The sequence below is a fragment of the Ahaetulla prasina genome, chromosome 9 (assembly GCF_028640845.1).
Source record: "Ahaetulla prasina isolate Xishuangbanna chromosome 9, ASM2864084v1, whole genome shotgun sequence".
In the NCBI taxonomy this organism is placed as follows: Eukaryota; Metazoa; Chordata; class Lepidosauria; order Squamata; family Colubridae; genus Ahaetulla; species Ahaetulla prasina.
The window spans coordinates 17,353,334-17,370,064 of record NC_080547.1 but is presented as its reverse complement, the minus strand read 5'-3'; the positions used below and the strand labels follow the sequence as shown (position 1 = coordinate 17,370,064).

Genomic DNA, 16,731 nt, shown 5'->3' with positions numbered 1-16,731 from the left:
GTCTTTGTTGGGGACAATTGTTTTGCTTTGGTTTGCTTTGAATCGTGTTTCTGCCTTGTGGACTCCGGACCTCCCCTTGTAGATCTTGAATCTTCTGCATGACTTAACAGACCTTGCCTTGTGGACTTGCACCTTGTTTTTTGGACTTCCTCTCTGCCTTTGTGAATTGGCTTTGGTGATTCTTGGCTTTTTCTTTGTGGGACTGTGTTCTGACCCAGCTCCTCAAACACGACAAACCCTCTGAAGTTAACTCAAAGATTCCTTTATTAGAAGCGCCAGGAGCCCCAGCAAAAAGTTTCTCTCTCATCACAGGCTAACAAGTCCATCCAGCCAGGAGATGAATAGTTGTCTGTCACATTTATTTATTTATTTATTTTATTAGATTTTTATACCGCCCTTCTCCCAAGGGACTCACTCAGGGCGGTGTACAGCCAAAGGATAAAAACACACCATATACACATTTAAAACAGAAATTTAAAACAAAGCATATTACAAAAGTGGCCGACATTTAAAAATTTAAAACCCTAGAATTAATAAATAACCCCAATTAAAATTTAATAAAACATCTATTCATCTCTGCCCCCTGACTTGTATCCCCAGAACTAGGGTGGGGATTCGCTAGCAGCGGTGGCACTTCTGTCCCAAGGACCAGCCCATAGATTTCCACTGCTCTCCTCTCCTCTGCCTTCTGCACATACCTGCATCAGGCACTGGATCCAGCTGTTCTTCCTCTTCCTCATCAGCCACCTCCAGACCTGAGAGCTGTTGAGTCTCCATCTGAGGGCTGATGGATGGCCCATGCTCTGCCTCTGTCTCTCTGTTGTGCCTCGCCTGCCCTCCTCTCCGCAGCCGGGCCCCTCCCATCTCCTGCTATCTGAGCCAGAGACTGATAGTGAAGAAGAATGGCCTGGCATGCCTCCCGCCCCCAGCCCTGGCACCGTGCCCAGACAGACTGAGCAAACAAACCTCCCTACAGTGTGTGAGCGCAAGGCCGGCCACTAGCTGGAATTGCCGGCAGTTGAGCAGGAGGACGAAAGGTGGGCAGATCCCCGCTTCCGGAGAATGGAGAGGCGACGTCAGCAAAAGGAAGTAGGGGCAGGCCTGGATAAGTGCTGAGTCATGGAGCCACACCCCATGGCCTATATAAAGGATCTGCTTTTTGGCATTCCTTGAGTCAGGCAAAGTCTCATCTGGTTGCTGAAGTCACACCTTGGATTCCTGCCTGCCCTGAGAACTCTGACAGGAATTTGGCAAAGCTGCAGGGGCTTCGTGGCCGCGCTTGATACAGACTTCCCAGACCCGGCCGTCGGAGGAGGAGTGGGACACGACACTCTCTCTCTCTGCCAGTGTCGTGTCCCACTCCTCCGCTGACAGACGGGTCGGGGAAGTCCGTATCAGGTGTGCCTCTGCAGCTCTGCCAAAGTGCTAGCAAATTTCTCAAGGCAGGCAGGAGACCAGGAAGTGACTTCAGCAATCCAAGGTAGACTTTGCCTGACTCAGAGAATGCCAGACAGCAGATTCTTTATATAGGCCATGGGGTGTGGCTCCATGACTCAGCACTTATCCAGGCCTGCCCCTCCCTTCCTTCTGCTGCCGCCGCCTATCAATTCTCCTGAAGCGAGGATCTCTCCAGGCTCCAGCTGTTGGTAATTGACCTTCCTCAGGCTCACATGCTGTGGGGGAGGGGGAGGGGTCTAGTTGCTCCGTTTGCCTGGGCATGGAGCCAGGGCTGGGGGCTGGAGGCACTTCAGGCCCTTTGTCTTGTTCGGCCTGTCTGGGCATGGTGCCAGGGCTGGGGCCTGGAGGCATGCCAGGACATTCCTCAGCGTTAGGAAGGAGATAAGAGGGGCCCGGCTGCAGGGAAAGCGAGCGAGACACAACAGCCAGGTATATTCCCTCTTCCCTCTCAGAGCTCTCAGGTTTCCTTGCTGCTGATTCTGACTCCCACGCCTCCTTCTCCTCTGATTCGGCTGCTGGAGGGGCCGGCAGCTGACAGGCTACAACAGAACTGTGCTGCACTGGCTGTCTTCAGAGAAGTTTGGGGTGGAACTTTACCAGCTGTTATAGGGCCGTTTGTCGTGGAATTAGCAGAGCAATAAAGGACTGTATCGAAATCAACCTAGGCGACCTGGGTCATAACAAAAATCACATGGCTGTACAGCAAATTAACCATGCAGAGTGTGAAGGTCACGGCTGTATTTCTTTTGAGAGAGGATAGCAATCTCATATCTGCATCCTTTGAAGGGCAATGTGATTCTCCAGCTGCTGAAGGATCGCGTGGGCTGCTGCTCTTTTAAAGTAACTATCCCATTAAACACAGGACACCTGTAATTATAAGGCAATAAAACAGCTCTCCCCCAACTTCTATTTTCCTTCAGATGCAAATTGTATCAATTAAGGCTGTAACTCTGAATTGGTTCAATCAGGAAACATAGTTGATTAATGTGGGGACCGTAATCTATGTTGATGAGAGTTCAGGACACACTGATTTAGTTTTTAAACTACTCTCAGCTACATGAGCGAGAACGGTAAAAATATTGTATGGAAGGTAATCATTCCGCGCAAGAGTGAAAGACAACATTAGATCATGGCTAAACTTGGAGGTACCGGTGTATTATTTTGTCCTATCCTGACAATAACTGGGAGCCCACGGAGCAAAATAAATTCTGCTGGATAAGGCATGAAACAAGCAGCGTTTATTTTTCTATCAAAGTAGTTATCGCACCAAAGATTTCATTTACCCAAAGAGCATCATGCGCACACGTGCACACACACACACACACACACACACACACACACACACACACACACACATGCAAGACAGAGAAAACAATAGATAGGGGGAGCTCAATGTTTTTAGAAGTGCAGCAAATCTTTAGACAACTCTTAACATCAGCAAAATTAACCAAAATTGGTGGAAGAGATTTTAAGGGAAGATTTCTTTACAAACACTTAGCGCAATTGGCTGAAAGAGAATTTGCCACTTCAGCGCTGGTGGCCTTCAAAGGTTGGTTGCTACAGTCATGTCGGAAGCATTAAAGTGCTTCTGGGTTCAAAGGATTAGCTGGTGACATCACCATTGCCCTGGGGATGCCCAGTTGGGGGCTCCTTTCATGTCCCAGCTGGAGTGAAGGATGAGAGCTCAACCCCACCACGTGAAAACTCTCGGATCTCGAACACAGACTTGATAATCTCCAACCCAGCATCCTAACCACTTGAACCAACGTGTTCCTTTCAAAGGTTAACAGTAACAGAGTTGGAAGGGACCTTGGCGATCATCTAGTCCAACCCCCTGCTCACGCAGGAGACCTGTATTAGAAATTCCAAGCTGAACTGCCGACCTTTCTGCTTGTTACCAAGTTGCATTGATTTGGGAAAACGATGTGCATATATTAGGGAAAGATTTGGTTATAATATGGAAACCACATATGAAAATTTCTACACGCATGAAAATTATCCAGGCCTGCCCTCCTTCCTTCTGCTGCCGCCGCCTATCAATTCTCCTGAAGCGAGGATCTCTCCAGGCTCCAGCTGTTGGTAATTGACCTTCCTCAGGCTCACATGCTGTGGGGGAGGGGGAGGGTCTAGTTGCTCCGTTTGCCTGGGCATGGAGCCAGGGCTGGGGGCTGGAAGCACTTCAGGCCCTTTGTCTTGTTCGGCCTGTCTGGGCATGGTGCCAGGGCTGGGGCCTGGAGGCATGCCAGGACATTCCTCAGCGTTAGGAAGGAGATAAGAGGGGCCCGGCTGCAGGGAAAGCGAGCGAGACACAACAGCCAGGTATATTCCCTCTTCCCTCTCAGAGCTCTCAGGTTTCCTTGCTGCTGACTCTGACTCCCACGCCTCCTTCTCCTCTGATTCGGCTGCTGGAGGGGCCGGCAGCTGACAGGCTACAACAGAACTGTGCTGCACTGGCTGTCTTCAGAGAAGTTTGGGGTGGAACTTTACCAGCTGTTATAGGGCCGTTTGTTGTGGAATTAGCAGAGCAATAAAGAACTGTATCGAAATCAACCTAGGCGACCTGGGTCATAACAAAAATCACATGGATGTACAGCAAATTAACCATGCAGAGTGTGAAGGTCACGGCTGTATTTCTTTTGAGAGAGGATAGCAATCTCATATCCGCATCCTTTGAAGGGCAATGTGATTCTCCAGCTGCTGAAGGATCGCGTGGGCTGCTGCTCTTTTAAAGTAACTATCCCATTAAACACAGGACACCTGTAATTATAAGGCAATAAAACAGCTCTCCCCCAACTTCTATTTTCCTTCAGATGCAAATTGTATCAATTAAGGCTGTAACTCTGAATTGGTTCAATCAGGAAACATAGTTGATTAATGTGGGGACCGTAATCTATGTTGATGAGAGTTCAGGACACACTGATTTAGTTTTTAAACTACTCTCAGCTACATGAGCGAGAACGGTAAAAATATTGTATGGAAGGTAATCATTCCGCGCAAGAGTGAAAGACAAAATTAGATCATGTATAAACTTGGAGATACCGGTGTATTATTTTGTCCTATCCTGACAATAACTGGGAGCCCACGGAGCAAAATAAATTCTGCTGGATAAGGCATGAAACAAGCAGCGTTTATTTTTCTATCAAAGTAGTTATCGCACCAAAGATTTCATTTACCCAAAGAGCATCATGCGCACACGTGCACACACACACACACACACACACACACATGCAAGACAGAGAAAACAATAGATAGGGGGAGCTCAACGTTTTTAGAAGTGCAGCAAATCTTTAGACAACTCTTAACATCTGCAAAATTAACCAAAATTGGTGGAAGAGATTTTAAGGGAAGATTTCTTTACAAACACTTAGCACAATTGGCTGAAAGAGAATTTGCCACTTCAGCGCTGGTGGCCTTCAAAGGTTGGTTGCTGCAGTCATGCCGGAAGCACTAAAGTGCTTCTGGGTTCAAAGGTTTAGCTGGTGACATCCCCATTGCCCTGGGGATGCCCAGTTGTGGGCTCCTTTCATGTCCCAGCTGGAGTGAAGGATGAGAGCTCAACCCCACCACGTGAAAACTCTCGGATCTCGAACACAGACTTGATAATCTCCAACCCAGCATCCTAACCACTTGAACCAACGTGTTCCTTTCAAAGGTTAACAGTAACAGAGTTGGAAGGGACCTTGGCGATCATCTAGTCCAACCCCCTGCTCACGCAGGAGACCTGTATTAGAAATTCCAAGCGCTGAACTGCCGACCTTTCTGCTTGTTACCAAGTTGCATTGATTTGGGAGAACGATGTGCATATATTAGGGAAAGATTTGGTTATAATATGGAAACCACATATGAAAATTTCTACACGCATGAAAATTATGAGCCACGGTGGCGCAGTGGTTAGAGTGCAGTACTGCAGGCTACTTCTGCTGACTGCCGGCTTCTTGCAATTTGGCAGTTCAAACCTCAAGGTTGATGCAGCCTTCCATCCTTCTGAGGTGAGTAAAATGAGGACCCAGATTGTTGGGGGAGGCAGGATGCTGACTCTGTAAACTGCTTAGAGGGGGCTGCAAACCACTGTAAAGCGGTATATAAGTCTAAGTGGTATTGCTATTACCATTATTATTATCGTTATTATTTTATGGGCCTTTGGTACAAATTGGATGTTGGTCATGTTGCCTTGGGATTGATGTCAGTAGCTCCATGTTGTTTTCTCACCATTGCTTTCTTCTATTACGTCTTTTTTCAACCTCCCAGCTTAGCCTGCAGCCCTGGGATTTCCTGACGATCTCACATGAAAGGATTAACCAAATCCAATCCTACTTAGCTCTTTGTGATCAGCTACAGTTTTCTAGCTGCTAACATGTGACTCATTCTAAATGTAGACCGATCTATACATTTATTCCTTTAGATCCCACAAGGGATCTGAAAACAAAAACAACAACATCTTATTGTCCTATTTCTGTCTGAGAGCAGTATTAAAGAATTTACAAACTGAAAGGGAATTGTAGCATTGATCAAACTGGAACAGGTCAGAGTCAGGTACAATAGTATTTCTGTTCATGAAACAGAGGATTGTATATGCAGCTGACCTACATACAAGGAAAGGTTACAGGGTGAAAATCTCGTAGATGTGTAGCTGAAGTAATAGCAATAGCAATAGCACTTAGATTTATATACCACTACATGGTGCTTTGCAGCCCTCTCTAAGTGGTTTACGGAGTCAGCATCTTGCCCCCAACAATCTGGGTCCTCATTTACCCACCTCAGAAGGATGGAAGGCCTGAGTTAACCTTCAGCTGGCAAGACTCGAACTGCCAAACTGCAGTCAGTTGGCAGTCAGTAGAAGTAGCCTGCAGTACTGCATTCTAACCACTGCACCACCACGGCAATAGCACTTAGACTTATCTACCACTCCATAATGCTTTACAGCATTCTCTGGGTAGTTTGCAATGTCAGCATATTGCTCCCAATAATCTGGGTCCTCATTTTACTGACCTCAGAAGGATGGAACGCTGAGTCAATCTTGAGCTGGTCAGGATCGAACTCTTGGTTGTGGGCAGAGTTATACTGCATTCTAACCAAGGGTGAAATCCAGCAGGTTCTGACAGGTTCTGGAGAACTGGCTGTGGAAATTTTGGGTAGTTCGGAGAACTGGCAAATACCACCTCTGGCTGGCTGGCCCCAGAGTGGGGTGGGAATGGACGTTTTGCAATATCCTTCCCCTGCTGCACCCACCAAGCCACACCATACCCACCAAGCCACGCCCAAAGAACTGGTAGTTAAAAAAATTGAATTTCACCACTGATTCTAACCACTGTGCCATCACATACAAATGAAGATAACCCAGCCAAGGATTGTATTTTCCGACAACTTTAAAAGCTGTTTAGCAGAGGCCGAACATTTTCCTAGGAGTCCAGATGTTAATCTCTTTGAACCTATAGAGGAATTCCTTATCCTGCAAGACCTTTCGTTAAGGTGCTAACTCCAGCTGGCTCCAAGGACTTTCATTTTCCAGTGTTCTGTAAGAGGAAGGCAGAAATAATCCAGTAATTCCTTTTATCCTCAGATCTTTATTTCACCTACAGTACTGGGTCCACCTTTGCTTCTGTTCTTCTAGCTGTGAACCTACCAAGTTAGGTTGCCCTGTTCCTACAGTTGCCCCAATCTATGTCCGTCTGTGATGAGCACAACGCCTTGGAGATCTTCAAAACAAATTTACCCTTGCATGGGTTTTTATGGCTCATAATTCCTCAGATGCACGAAGCAAAGCTTGCACACTAATACAGCAGTTGGTCTTCAAGATTGTAGAAGTTTCTTTTTTTTGTCTTTCTTCAAAAGCTCTTATTTGTTCCATGTATACAATTGTGGACCTTCTACATCAGGGGCCGGCAACCTTAAACACTCAAAGAGCCACAAAGATCCTAAACCAGAAACCCCCCGTTCAATTCTGGAGCTGACCAGAAGTCCGGTTCCCCACCACAGAGTCTCTTCCTATCATGGCATCCTTTTTCCTCTGCTGACTAGAAGTCCGGTTCCCCCACCATAGAGTCTCCTCCTAGCATGGCATCCTTTTTCCTCTGCTGACTGGAAGTCCAGTTCCCCCACCACAGAGTCTCTTCCTATCATGGCATCCTTTTTCCTCTGCTGACTAGAAGTCCGGTTCCCCCACCATAGAGTCTCCTCCTAGAGTGGCATCCTTTTTCCTCTGCCGACTGGAAGTCCGGTTCCCCCACCATTGAGTCTCCACCTAGCGCAGCATCCTTTTTCTTCTACCTGTCCTAATTGAAAGCCCTATCAGTTGTGGATGCTGACCAGAAAACCCGCCCCTTGCCATAGAGTCACTTCCTGGTGCGCCGTGCTTTTCCTCCCCATAACCGGAAGCTCCTCTCAAAATTGTGGTGGCGACAGGGAGCCGCAGCAGAGGGATGAAAGAGCCACATGCGGCTCCAGAGCCGTGGGTTGCTGACTCCTGTTCTACATCAACTTCCATAAAGTCACACTGGGACCTATATTTCATATCCTACTGTTTTAAGAGTTATTCTTTGGCTACCTTGCAATGGAGTCAGGTGTCACCACAAACCAATATTCATGTCTAAATATTTTTGCCCCATCCCCTAGTAGAATGCCCATTCTACTAGCTTGGTCCTTTGCGGTTCTCTAGCGTACCGTTAGAATATTAGCTCTTGAGTCAGAAGCCAAGAAAATGAACTCCCAATAGCCTTTCCAGACATAGGGTAATTCATTACTTACCTTGATTTCCACTTAAAATGTACTTTAACTACACTTCCAGCTACAAACCTTAAATCACCTTTCATGTTCGCAGAAAAGTCCATCATTTTTTATTTTATTGCCAAGTGTTGGCATGACATAATCCTTTCTTGAGCGTCTCCGAGTGTTTTACAGATCAATAAATTACTTACTTTGTGTCAAAGGCAATGAATGCAAAGCTGCTGTGTCCGTTCTACATTTATCCAGCTTCTTTGTTAAAAAAAGACTGGAAAGGTGACTGGCACATGGATGGGCCATAGGGAAGGAATTGCGGAAAACAGATTCCAAAATATTAAATTCCAAAATTCCAAAATATTAAATATTATATTCCAAAATATTAAATATGGAGGATCCTTCTTTTTGGGGGGCTGATCTGCGAAATCTGTGGATTTTCTCTGAGTGGTCATAAGCTTCACTTGAACCGCTTAACTTTGTACAAATAAAAGTAGGGAAAAATATTGAGAAAAATACAATAGCAATAGCACTTAGACTTATATACCGCTTCACAGTGCTTTACAGCCCTCTCTAAGCAGTTTACAGAGTCAGCCTCTTGCCCCCAACAATCTAGGTCCTCATTTTACCAGCCTCGGAAGGATAGAAGGCTGAGTCAACCTTGAGCCGGTGAGAATTGAACTGCTAGCAGTAGGTTGTGAGTTAGTCTGCAATAGTGCATTCTAACCACTGTATCAGCACAGTCCTTCCTTCCTTCCTTCCTTCCTTCCTTCCTTCCTTCCTTCCTTCCTTCCTTCCTTCCTTCCTTCCTTCCCACTTAGCAAAAGCATTTAAGACTTATATAACGCTTTACAGTGCTTTTACAGCCCTCTCTAAGCGGTTTATGGAGTCAGCATCTTGCCCCCAACAATCTGGGTCCTCATTTTACCCATCTCGGAAGGATGGAAGGCTGAATCAACCTTGAGCCTGGTGAGATTCGAATTGCTGGCAGCTAGCAGTCAGCAGAAGTATCTGCAGTACTGCATTCTAACCACTGTGCCACCACAGCTCAACTTGGAAGTTGGTTTCTGTACTTCAAATTTTTAATCATATCCAGGGGCAAAATTCCTGCCAAATAACTCCTGTTGGCTAGTATTATTTATTTTTATTTTTTTAGCAAACGTAGTAGAGTTTGAAAATGATTTGGCACCAGTTTGTTTACTACTTCTTGGTTCTTTTGTTGTTGTTCTTTTTATTAGCCTTTTGTTGATTTCATCAATCAATCAATCAGTGTTGTCTTCATGTGCTTTGGCACTGAACAGTTGCTAACTCATATTGTGTTTCTTGATTCCTCCAACATTGGATAGATAGATAGGTAGGTAGGTAGATGATAGATAGATAGATAGATAGATAGATAGATAGATAGATAGATAGATAGATAGATAGATATGATGAGAGATGGATAGATAGATGATAGGTAGATAGATAATAGTTTAGATAGATATAGATAGATAGATAGATAGATAGATAGATAGATAGATAGATAGATAGATAGATAGATAGATAGACAGACAGACAGACAGACAGACAGACAGACAGACAGACAGACAGACATTGTAGGTTCATCTACAATGAGCCACGGTGGCGCAGTGGTTAGATTGCAGTACTGCAGGCTACTTCTGCTGACCACTGGCTGCCAGTAGTTTGGCAGATCAAATCTCACCAGGCTCAAGGTTGACTCAGCCTTCCATTCTTCCGAGGTGAGTAAAATGAGTACCCAGATTGCTGGGGGCAAGAGGCTGACTCTGTAAACCACTTAGAGAGGGCTGTAAAGCACTATGAAGTGGTATATAAGTGCAATTGCTATTGCTATTTGATAATTAAAATACAGATTCAAATATATGAGCATCTCTCAAGCAATGGTTCCCATGTCAGGTAAATAAATGTCATGAAGTATACAAGACATGGCTATGTGAACTTAAATTTGCTAAGGTTTTAGACTAAGAGGGAAAAGCTGTATAAATGCCAAAACTTCATGGAAAAGAAAATGTTAAATATAGGATGGGACAGATGAAATAGTATTCCAAGGACATATAGACAGGAAGGATAGATGGGATTTTTTTCAATCAATGGATTGTTGTTGTTAGTTGCAAAGTCGTGTCCAACCCATCGTGACCCCATGGACAACGTTCCTCCAGGCCTTCCTATCCTCTACCATCCTCTGGAGTCCATTTAAGTTCATGCCTACTGCTTCAGTGACTCCATCCAGCCACCTTATTCTCTGTCATCCCGTTCTTCTTTTGCCCTCCATCTTTCCCAGCATTAGGCTCTTCTCCAGTGAGTCCTTCCTTCTCATGAGGTGGCCAAAGTGTTTAAGTTTCATCTTCAGGATCTGGCCTTTTAAAGAGCAGTCAGGGTTGATCTCTTCTAGGACTGACTGGTTTGTTCGCCTTGCAGTCCAAGGGACTCGCAGGAGTCTTCTCCAGCACCAGAGTTCAAAGGCCTCAATTCTTTGGCTCTCAGCCTTCCTTATGGTCCAACTTTCACATAAGATATAAAATGTGTTTAAATATGTCAATTAAGTAGGAATATGTGGGAATAGATGAACAAAGTTAAGAACGATGTACCGTCAGAATGACGTTGAATTGTATAATTACTATGGATGTACTTTTGTTATAGATGTATTTTTACTTGTATTTTAGGATTGTAAATGTTAATAAAGGTTTTTTGAAAAAAAGACGGGATTTTTTTCTGTCCTTGGCCCATATTCTCATAAGGAGAGTTTTATCGACACTGCTAGGTGTATTCTCCCAAACTCTTTGATCTGAGAGAATATAATTGGTATACAATCCATTGTGAATGAGTTGATCCATGAATGAGTTTTTATCTGTGGGCTGTCAGACTCCTGAATGAAAAATAACTCTACAATAACATAGCACGATTGACTTGCGGGGCCGGCGGTATGTGCAATAAGTTCACATTGTACAATAGGACAGAGTGTTTGTTAGCAGGATTCACTGGGCTAAGGATTTTCTTTTTGTCTTTTACTGTATTGTGTTTGGTGGGGGGGTACATGAAGGGAGGCTCAGCCAATCTCATTCTAAACATGTTGTACTCTGACAATAAAGGTTTGAATTGAATTGATCCAATTAACCAACTAAACATACTTTGAGTTTATAAGGGAATGCGGTGGCTTTTTTTTTTTTTACATACTTTTACGTATTTTTTACGTACTTTCGAACTGCTAGGTTGGCAGAAGCTGGGACAAGTAACGGGAGCTCACCCCATTACGTGGCACTAGGGATTTGATCCGCTGAACTGCTGACCTTTCGATCAACAAGCTCAGCGTCTTAATTCTTGGGTTGACTTTCTTCCTTTCCTTGTCCTTGCAGTACCTCCCAAGATTGTTGAGATCTCTTCGGACATCTCCATCAATGAAGGTGGCAACATAAGTCTCACCTGCATAGCTACAGGAAGGCCAGATCCAACAATCAACTGGAGGCATATTTCACCTAAAGGTAAGATAAACTTTTAAATGATTCCCTCCCTATCGAAATCCTGGTGTTGGAATGTTGCTGCCTTACGTAGTAGGGTGCCTCGAGGCCAGATGTCCAATCTTATTTGCTTTATTTATTTTAGCATATTTCTTGATCTGAGGAGTCATTGTGCCTATGGATATTAATTCCCTAGTGCAGAGGTAGGCAGAGGTTATGGGTTCTACTTTATTTTTTTCCTCTCCCCCCCCCCGGTGTGAAATGCTACCGTTTTGGACCAGTTCAGGCGAACCGGTAGTAAAAAATGCTACCGGTTCAGGTGAACCGGTATTTCTAACGATCAGCCGGGCGACGATCAGCTGTGACGCATGATTTATATTAGCTAGAATCGTTGGATTTCCTGCTTTCTAGCTAATCTAAATCATGTGGCACAGCGGATTCCCCTTCCCCTCGCTGTTCTACTTACCTTTGCAGACTCAGAAGGCTTCAAAACGTTCCTTTTTTAGTGCACTCGGTAGCAGACTTACCGAACCGGTAGCAGACCTTAGAGGATTTCACCCCTGCCCCCCACCCTTAAGATCCCAATATACACCAAGCAAATATATATATGCAAAATAATAGCTGAGCTAAAAGATATAATAAAGGCAATTAACATCAGCAAGTAGAACATCTGTGGCTGTCTCAGTGTATTTGTTCCCTTCTGCTACACACAATTGATATTTAATGAGAGAACAAAGTACTTTGGTCCACCCAGAACTGAATAATATGGGGGAATTTCTTCGCAACAAATGTTTGCATTCCACAAGAGTGTCACTGTGTCCCTCCCCCCCACAAAAAAAGAAGAAGGAGGAGGAGGAGGAGGAGGAGGAGGAGGAGGAGGAGGAGGAGGAGGAGGAGGAGGAGGAGGAGGAGGAGGAGGAGGAAAAATAGCAACCAGGCAAGCCAGCTTTCCGGTCATTTGATTTCACCAATCAATTGATTTTCGATTGGAAAACTGGATTCCACTGAACATTTAAAATTGTGATGTGCTTGAACTCAGTTTTCTCCACTGAGAAGGTGAGATTATTTTCCCTCTGATAAGGTTTGCTGTTGGGTGTATTTGTGTGTGTGTGTGTGTGTGTGTGTGTGTGTGTGTGTGTGTGTGTTTTACAAGATGCATTTACCCAACCATACAGTCTAAAATGGAATAGACCAGGAAGGAATCTACTGTTGTTGTTGTTGTTGTGTCTCTGAGCTCAAAAAGAAGGAAAGAGAAAAAGGCCAGCCAGGTATATGAATTTCATGTATCGTAATGACAGCTTTCAGTCAGATTATCACTATCTAAGTGCCTAAGTTACAATTGTTGAGTGAATGGGATAAGATAGAGAAAGATTTTTGGAAGAAGCAGAAAAAAAGGCTGGGATATTTTGAGCCATGTCTTCATCTTGTACTTATTTTCTCATTCTGACAACCCATCTAACTTCACCCGAAGCTCTACCTAATTGGTGGCACAGGATTCGTTTGTCATCCATGGGCTTTAGCTTCAGCTGATGGGCTTCCCTTTCAGATCTTGCCACTAGTATAATTTTTCATTCTGCAAAAATGTTTTATTCACTGTTATCCACCCAAGTTTTTTTTCCCCCTCTCTCTCCAAGAGCTTTCCTTGAGTTGAAATCAGATGTCTCCATTATGTGTAGGTTTTAGCTGCTATGGAAACACTGAAGCAACCAAGAGGAGAGGAGCAAGCTAATCAGTGTTTTACCTGCAGAGTTAGGTAATTTTCTTGAGTAGCTTCGGCCTGGATTCATGTGGAGCTTAGGTGTTCTGAGAGGGCAAAACAGTCACTCTCAAATAATGATTGACCTGAGGATCTTTTTTTCCATCCTGTCCACATGATTTCAGACTGATAGGATTTTAGTAGGCCTTCCAAAAGTGTTTACATAACAAAAGATGAATCTTAAAAGATTCGTTGATAATTGTGTCTTCTGTTCTCACAAATATTTCACTTCTCCTGCATTTCTGCTGTCACATTCTCTAGTTCTCTGCAAAACTGTTGCTTCAGCTTTCTGCCACACAATTCCAATGGTTCCGTTGTCAACTCGCAAAACATCCCTGGCCTACTCTTGAGTTACCATAGGCAAGAGGGATGGGAAACTGACGAAGCAGCACGGCAGCCAAAAAACAGAAGCACATTCCAGACATATCTCTCTCAAGGCTGTCTCCCAGGGTTACCCACAGCGGCAGGAGGGGAGTCATCTCTATAACCCATGAAATTGCTCTGTTGCAAATGAGATTGATGACGCACCCTGGGGGGAGGGGGGAAACAGGGTTGTGATTGGGGTGTAAATTATGTGGGGTCAGAGCTGGCTTCACTTGGAACCTGCCGACATGAAGCTCCTAATAAATAACTGGATTTTTTTTTTTGAAACTTGGTTCAAGGCTCATGATTTAATTAAGGCATCCGTCAGAACCCTGCCAGCAAGCCAACTCAGTTCCCATGTAATTTACTTTTACATAATTACATAATATTGTTTCCTTCAAGGGAGGCCTTTTTCTATGGTCTTTAAAGCGAAGCATTGGAAAAGTCAATCATTGTTGTAAATAGATGGGCGATGACACCTGGCATTGTGACAATGGGGGAAATTTCTTGCAGTTTCTTTGCAGGACTTTTATTTGAAGTTTTTCCACTGATGAAATTTAACCACTAGAAGAATTGCAGTTATCTCATAATTATGCCTCCCCCCACAAAATTTTTTGGAGGGGTTGAAACATCTGGAAAATATCATTTTTTAAAAAAAAAATACTTTTGACAATCTGAATGCTATAACTAAAGAATTAAACAAAATAATACAATTAATTAATTCACCAAAAATTGGGGTTATTCCCTGTATTTTAGATGGAGATAATATTCTGTGCAATCTGTAAGAGTCTTTGCTTCTTCTTCTTCTTCTTCTTCTTCTTCTTCTTCTTCTTCTTCTTCTTCTTCTTCTTCTTCTTCTTCTTCTTCTTCTTCTTCTTCTTCTTCTTCTTCTTCTTCTTCTCCTTCTCCTTCTCCTCCTCCTCCTCCTCCTCCTCCTCCTCCTCCTCCTCCTCCTCCTCCTCCTCCTCCTCCTCCTCCTCCTCCTTCTTTTTGCTTTGGGCCGCTAAATTGTTAATCTCTTAGCAAGATAAATAGTTAGATAATTTTCAATTGAAAAAGTGTATAGTAACATTTGGTTCAGTAATTATTATTATTTTTTTACATATAAAAGGAAGAAGCAGGATAAAGAATGATTTTTCTTTGGGATTTGGGGGGATTGCAGTTGTTTTGTAAGCAATAACTTAAATCATCAATGCGTATTCTCTCAATTCAGGGTTATCACTGAAACCTTAATGTGACCTGTAATAAAACCTGAAGATTTTATGCTAAACTGAATGTTTAACAAACCGACAAAAATCACCATTAAACCTCAGATTGTTAGAGAGTTTTATGGTCTGAAATTGTAGTTGGCATACTGCACATCTAGGCATATGGTTAACTTTTCATTTTATATGCCTCCAACATTTGTAAGATACAGTATTTCTTGATTCAAAATTGTAAGGAAAATATATACACACGTAGCACATACAAGGACAAGGAAAGGAAGAAAGTCAACCCAGCAATTAAGATGTTGAGCTTGTTGATCGAAAGGTCAGCAGTTCAGCGGTTCGAATCCCTAGTGCTGCTTAACAGGGTAAGCTCCCGTTATTTGCCCCAGCTTCTGCCAACCTAGCAGTTCGAAAGTACGTAGAAAATGCAAATAGAAAAATAGGGACCACCTTTGGTGGGAAGGTAACAGCGTTCTGTGTGCCTTTGGCATTGAGTCATGCCAGCCACATGACCACAGAGACGTCTTCAGACAGTGCTGGCTCTTTGGCTTTGAAATGGAGATGAGCATCGCCCCCTAGAGTCAGGAACAACTAGCACATATGTGCAAGTTGTTTGGTAAACCTTTACCTTTACCTTTACCTTTATATATATTCATATGGTTTAAAAAAAACAGCAAATGGAATTAAAGTATGACTGAACACACATGAAACTGAGACAAACTAGAAATAGCATAAGCTATCCATCCCTAAGAGAACATATATTTTAATTTGCATGGTTTCTAAATTTCATATTACCTGGTAAATCCAATCTTCCCACAATACCGTTAAACCTGTTATGTGATTGAGCTATTTGTCAAAAGGGTGAAGGGATAGCTTGTGCATTGGAATTGGAGAACCAAATGTTTGCAGCATCTGGATTCCACCATGAATTCTTCTACTTAGTGCCAGCATGATAAATTTCTACTAAATGAAGTTTTCACGGCAGCGGTGTACCTGTAGCAGGTTATGAACAAAATTTCAGAATGCTTCAGGATCGTAACAACTAGTGTGTTTTCATTAAAGGCAGGTTTCCATTCCAAATCCTAAATAATTCTAAATAATTAGAATAATATTGCTGTTTGAAAGATTAGTACAGGTTTTGTTGCAAAGGATACCAGATCTGACCCACGGGGTACTTAGATCTGGCCGATGTAGCTGCCTTGGAAACAGCGAAGGATTGTCCTGTGGTGACTGCCAGCAAAAATGGAAGTCAGGTGGGCTGCACGCAGCCCTGGTGAGCTCCGTTTTTGCCGGAAGAGGGTTGCAGGAGGCCATCACAGCCAACGACGGAGTTCGGAGGCCTGTTTTCACCGGAAGAGGGTTGCAGGAGGCCGTCGCAGCCAACAAAGGAGGTCGGAGGCCTGTTTTCACTGGAAGATGTTTGCAGGAGGCCGTCGCAGCCAACAAAGGAGGTCGGAGGCCTGTTTTCACTGGAAGATGTTTGCAGGAGGCCGTCGCAGCCAACAAAGGAGCTCGGAGGCCTCTTTCGCCGGAAGAGGGTTGCAGGAGACCGACGCAGCCAATGACGGAGCTTGGAGGCCTGTTTTTGCTGGCAGAAGTGTTCGGACCACCACAGGCACCCCCGACACGAGTGACATTGAGCTGGCCATGCCCACCCTGGCCACACCCACCCCATTCCCCCCCCCCCGAGGTCAAACACAACCCTGATGCAGCCCTCAATGAAATCGAGTTTGACACCCCTGCTCTACTGTTATTCCTG

General features: G+C 44.1%; 1 protein-coding gene across 4 annotated transcripts in view; it reads left to right on the top strand.

Moving 5' to 3' along the window:
* The window catches only part of LOC131203860 (neurotrimin), a 449,992-nt gene that overhangs the window by 300,833 nt on the left and 132,428 nt on the right, over positions 1 to 16,731 (top strand). For all 4 annotated transcript variants that reach the window (XM_058194540.1, XM_058194542.1, XM_058194541.1 and 1 more), the window contains exon 3: positions 11,544 to 11,669. In XM_058194540.1, coding sequence (XP_058050523.1) covers positions 11,544 to 11,669 — 126 coding nt within the window. The remainder of the gene's footprint in view (positions 1 to 11,543; positions 11,670 to 16,731) is intronic.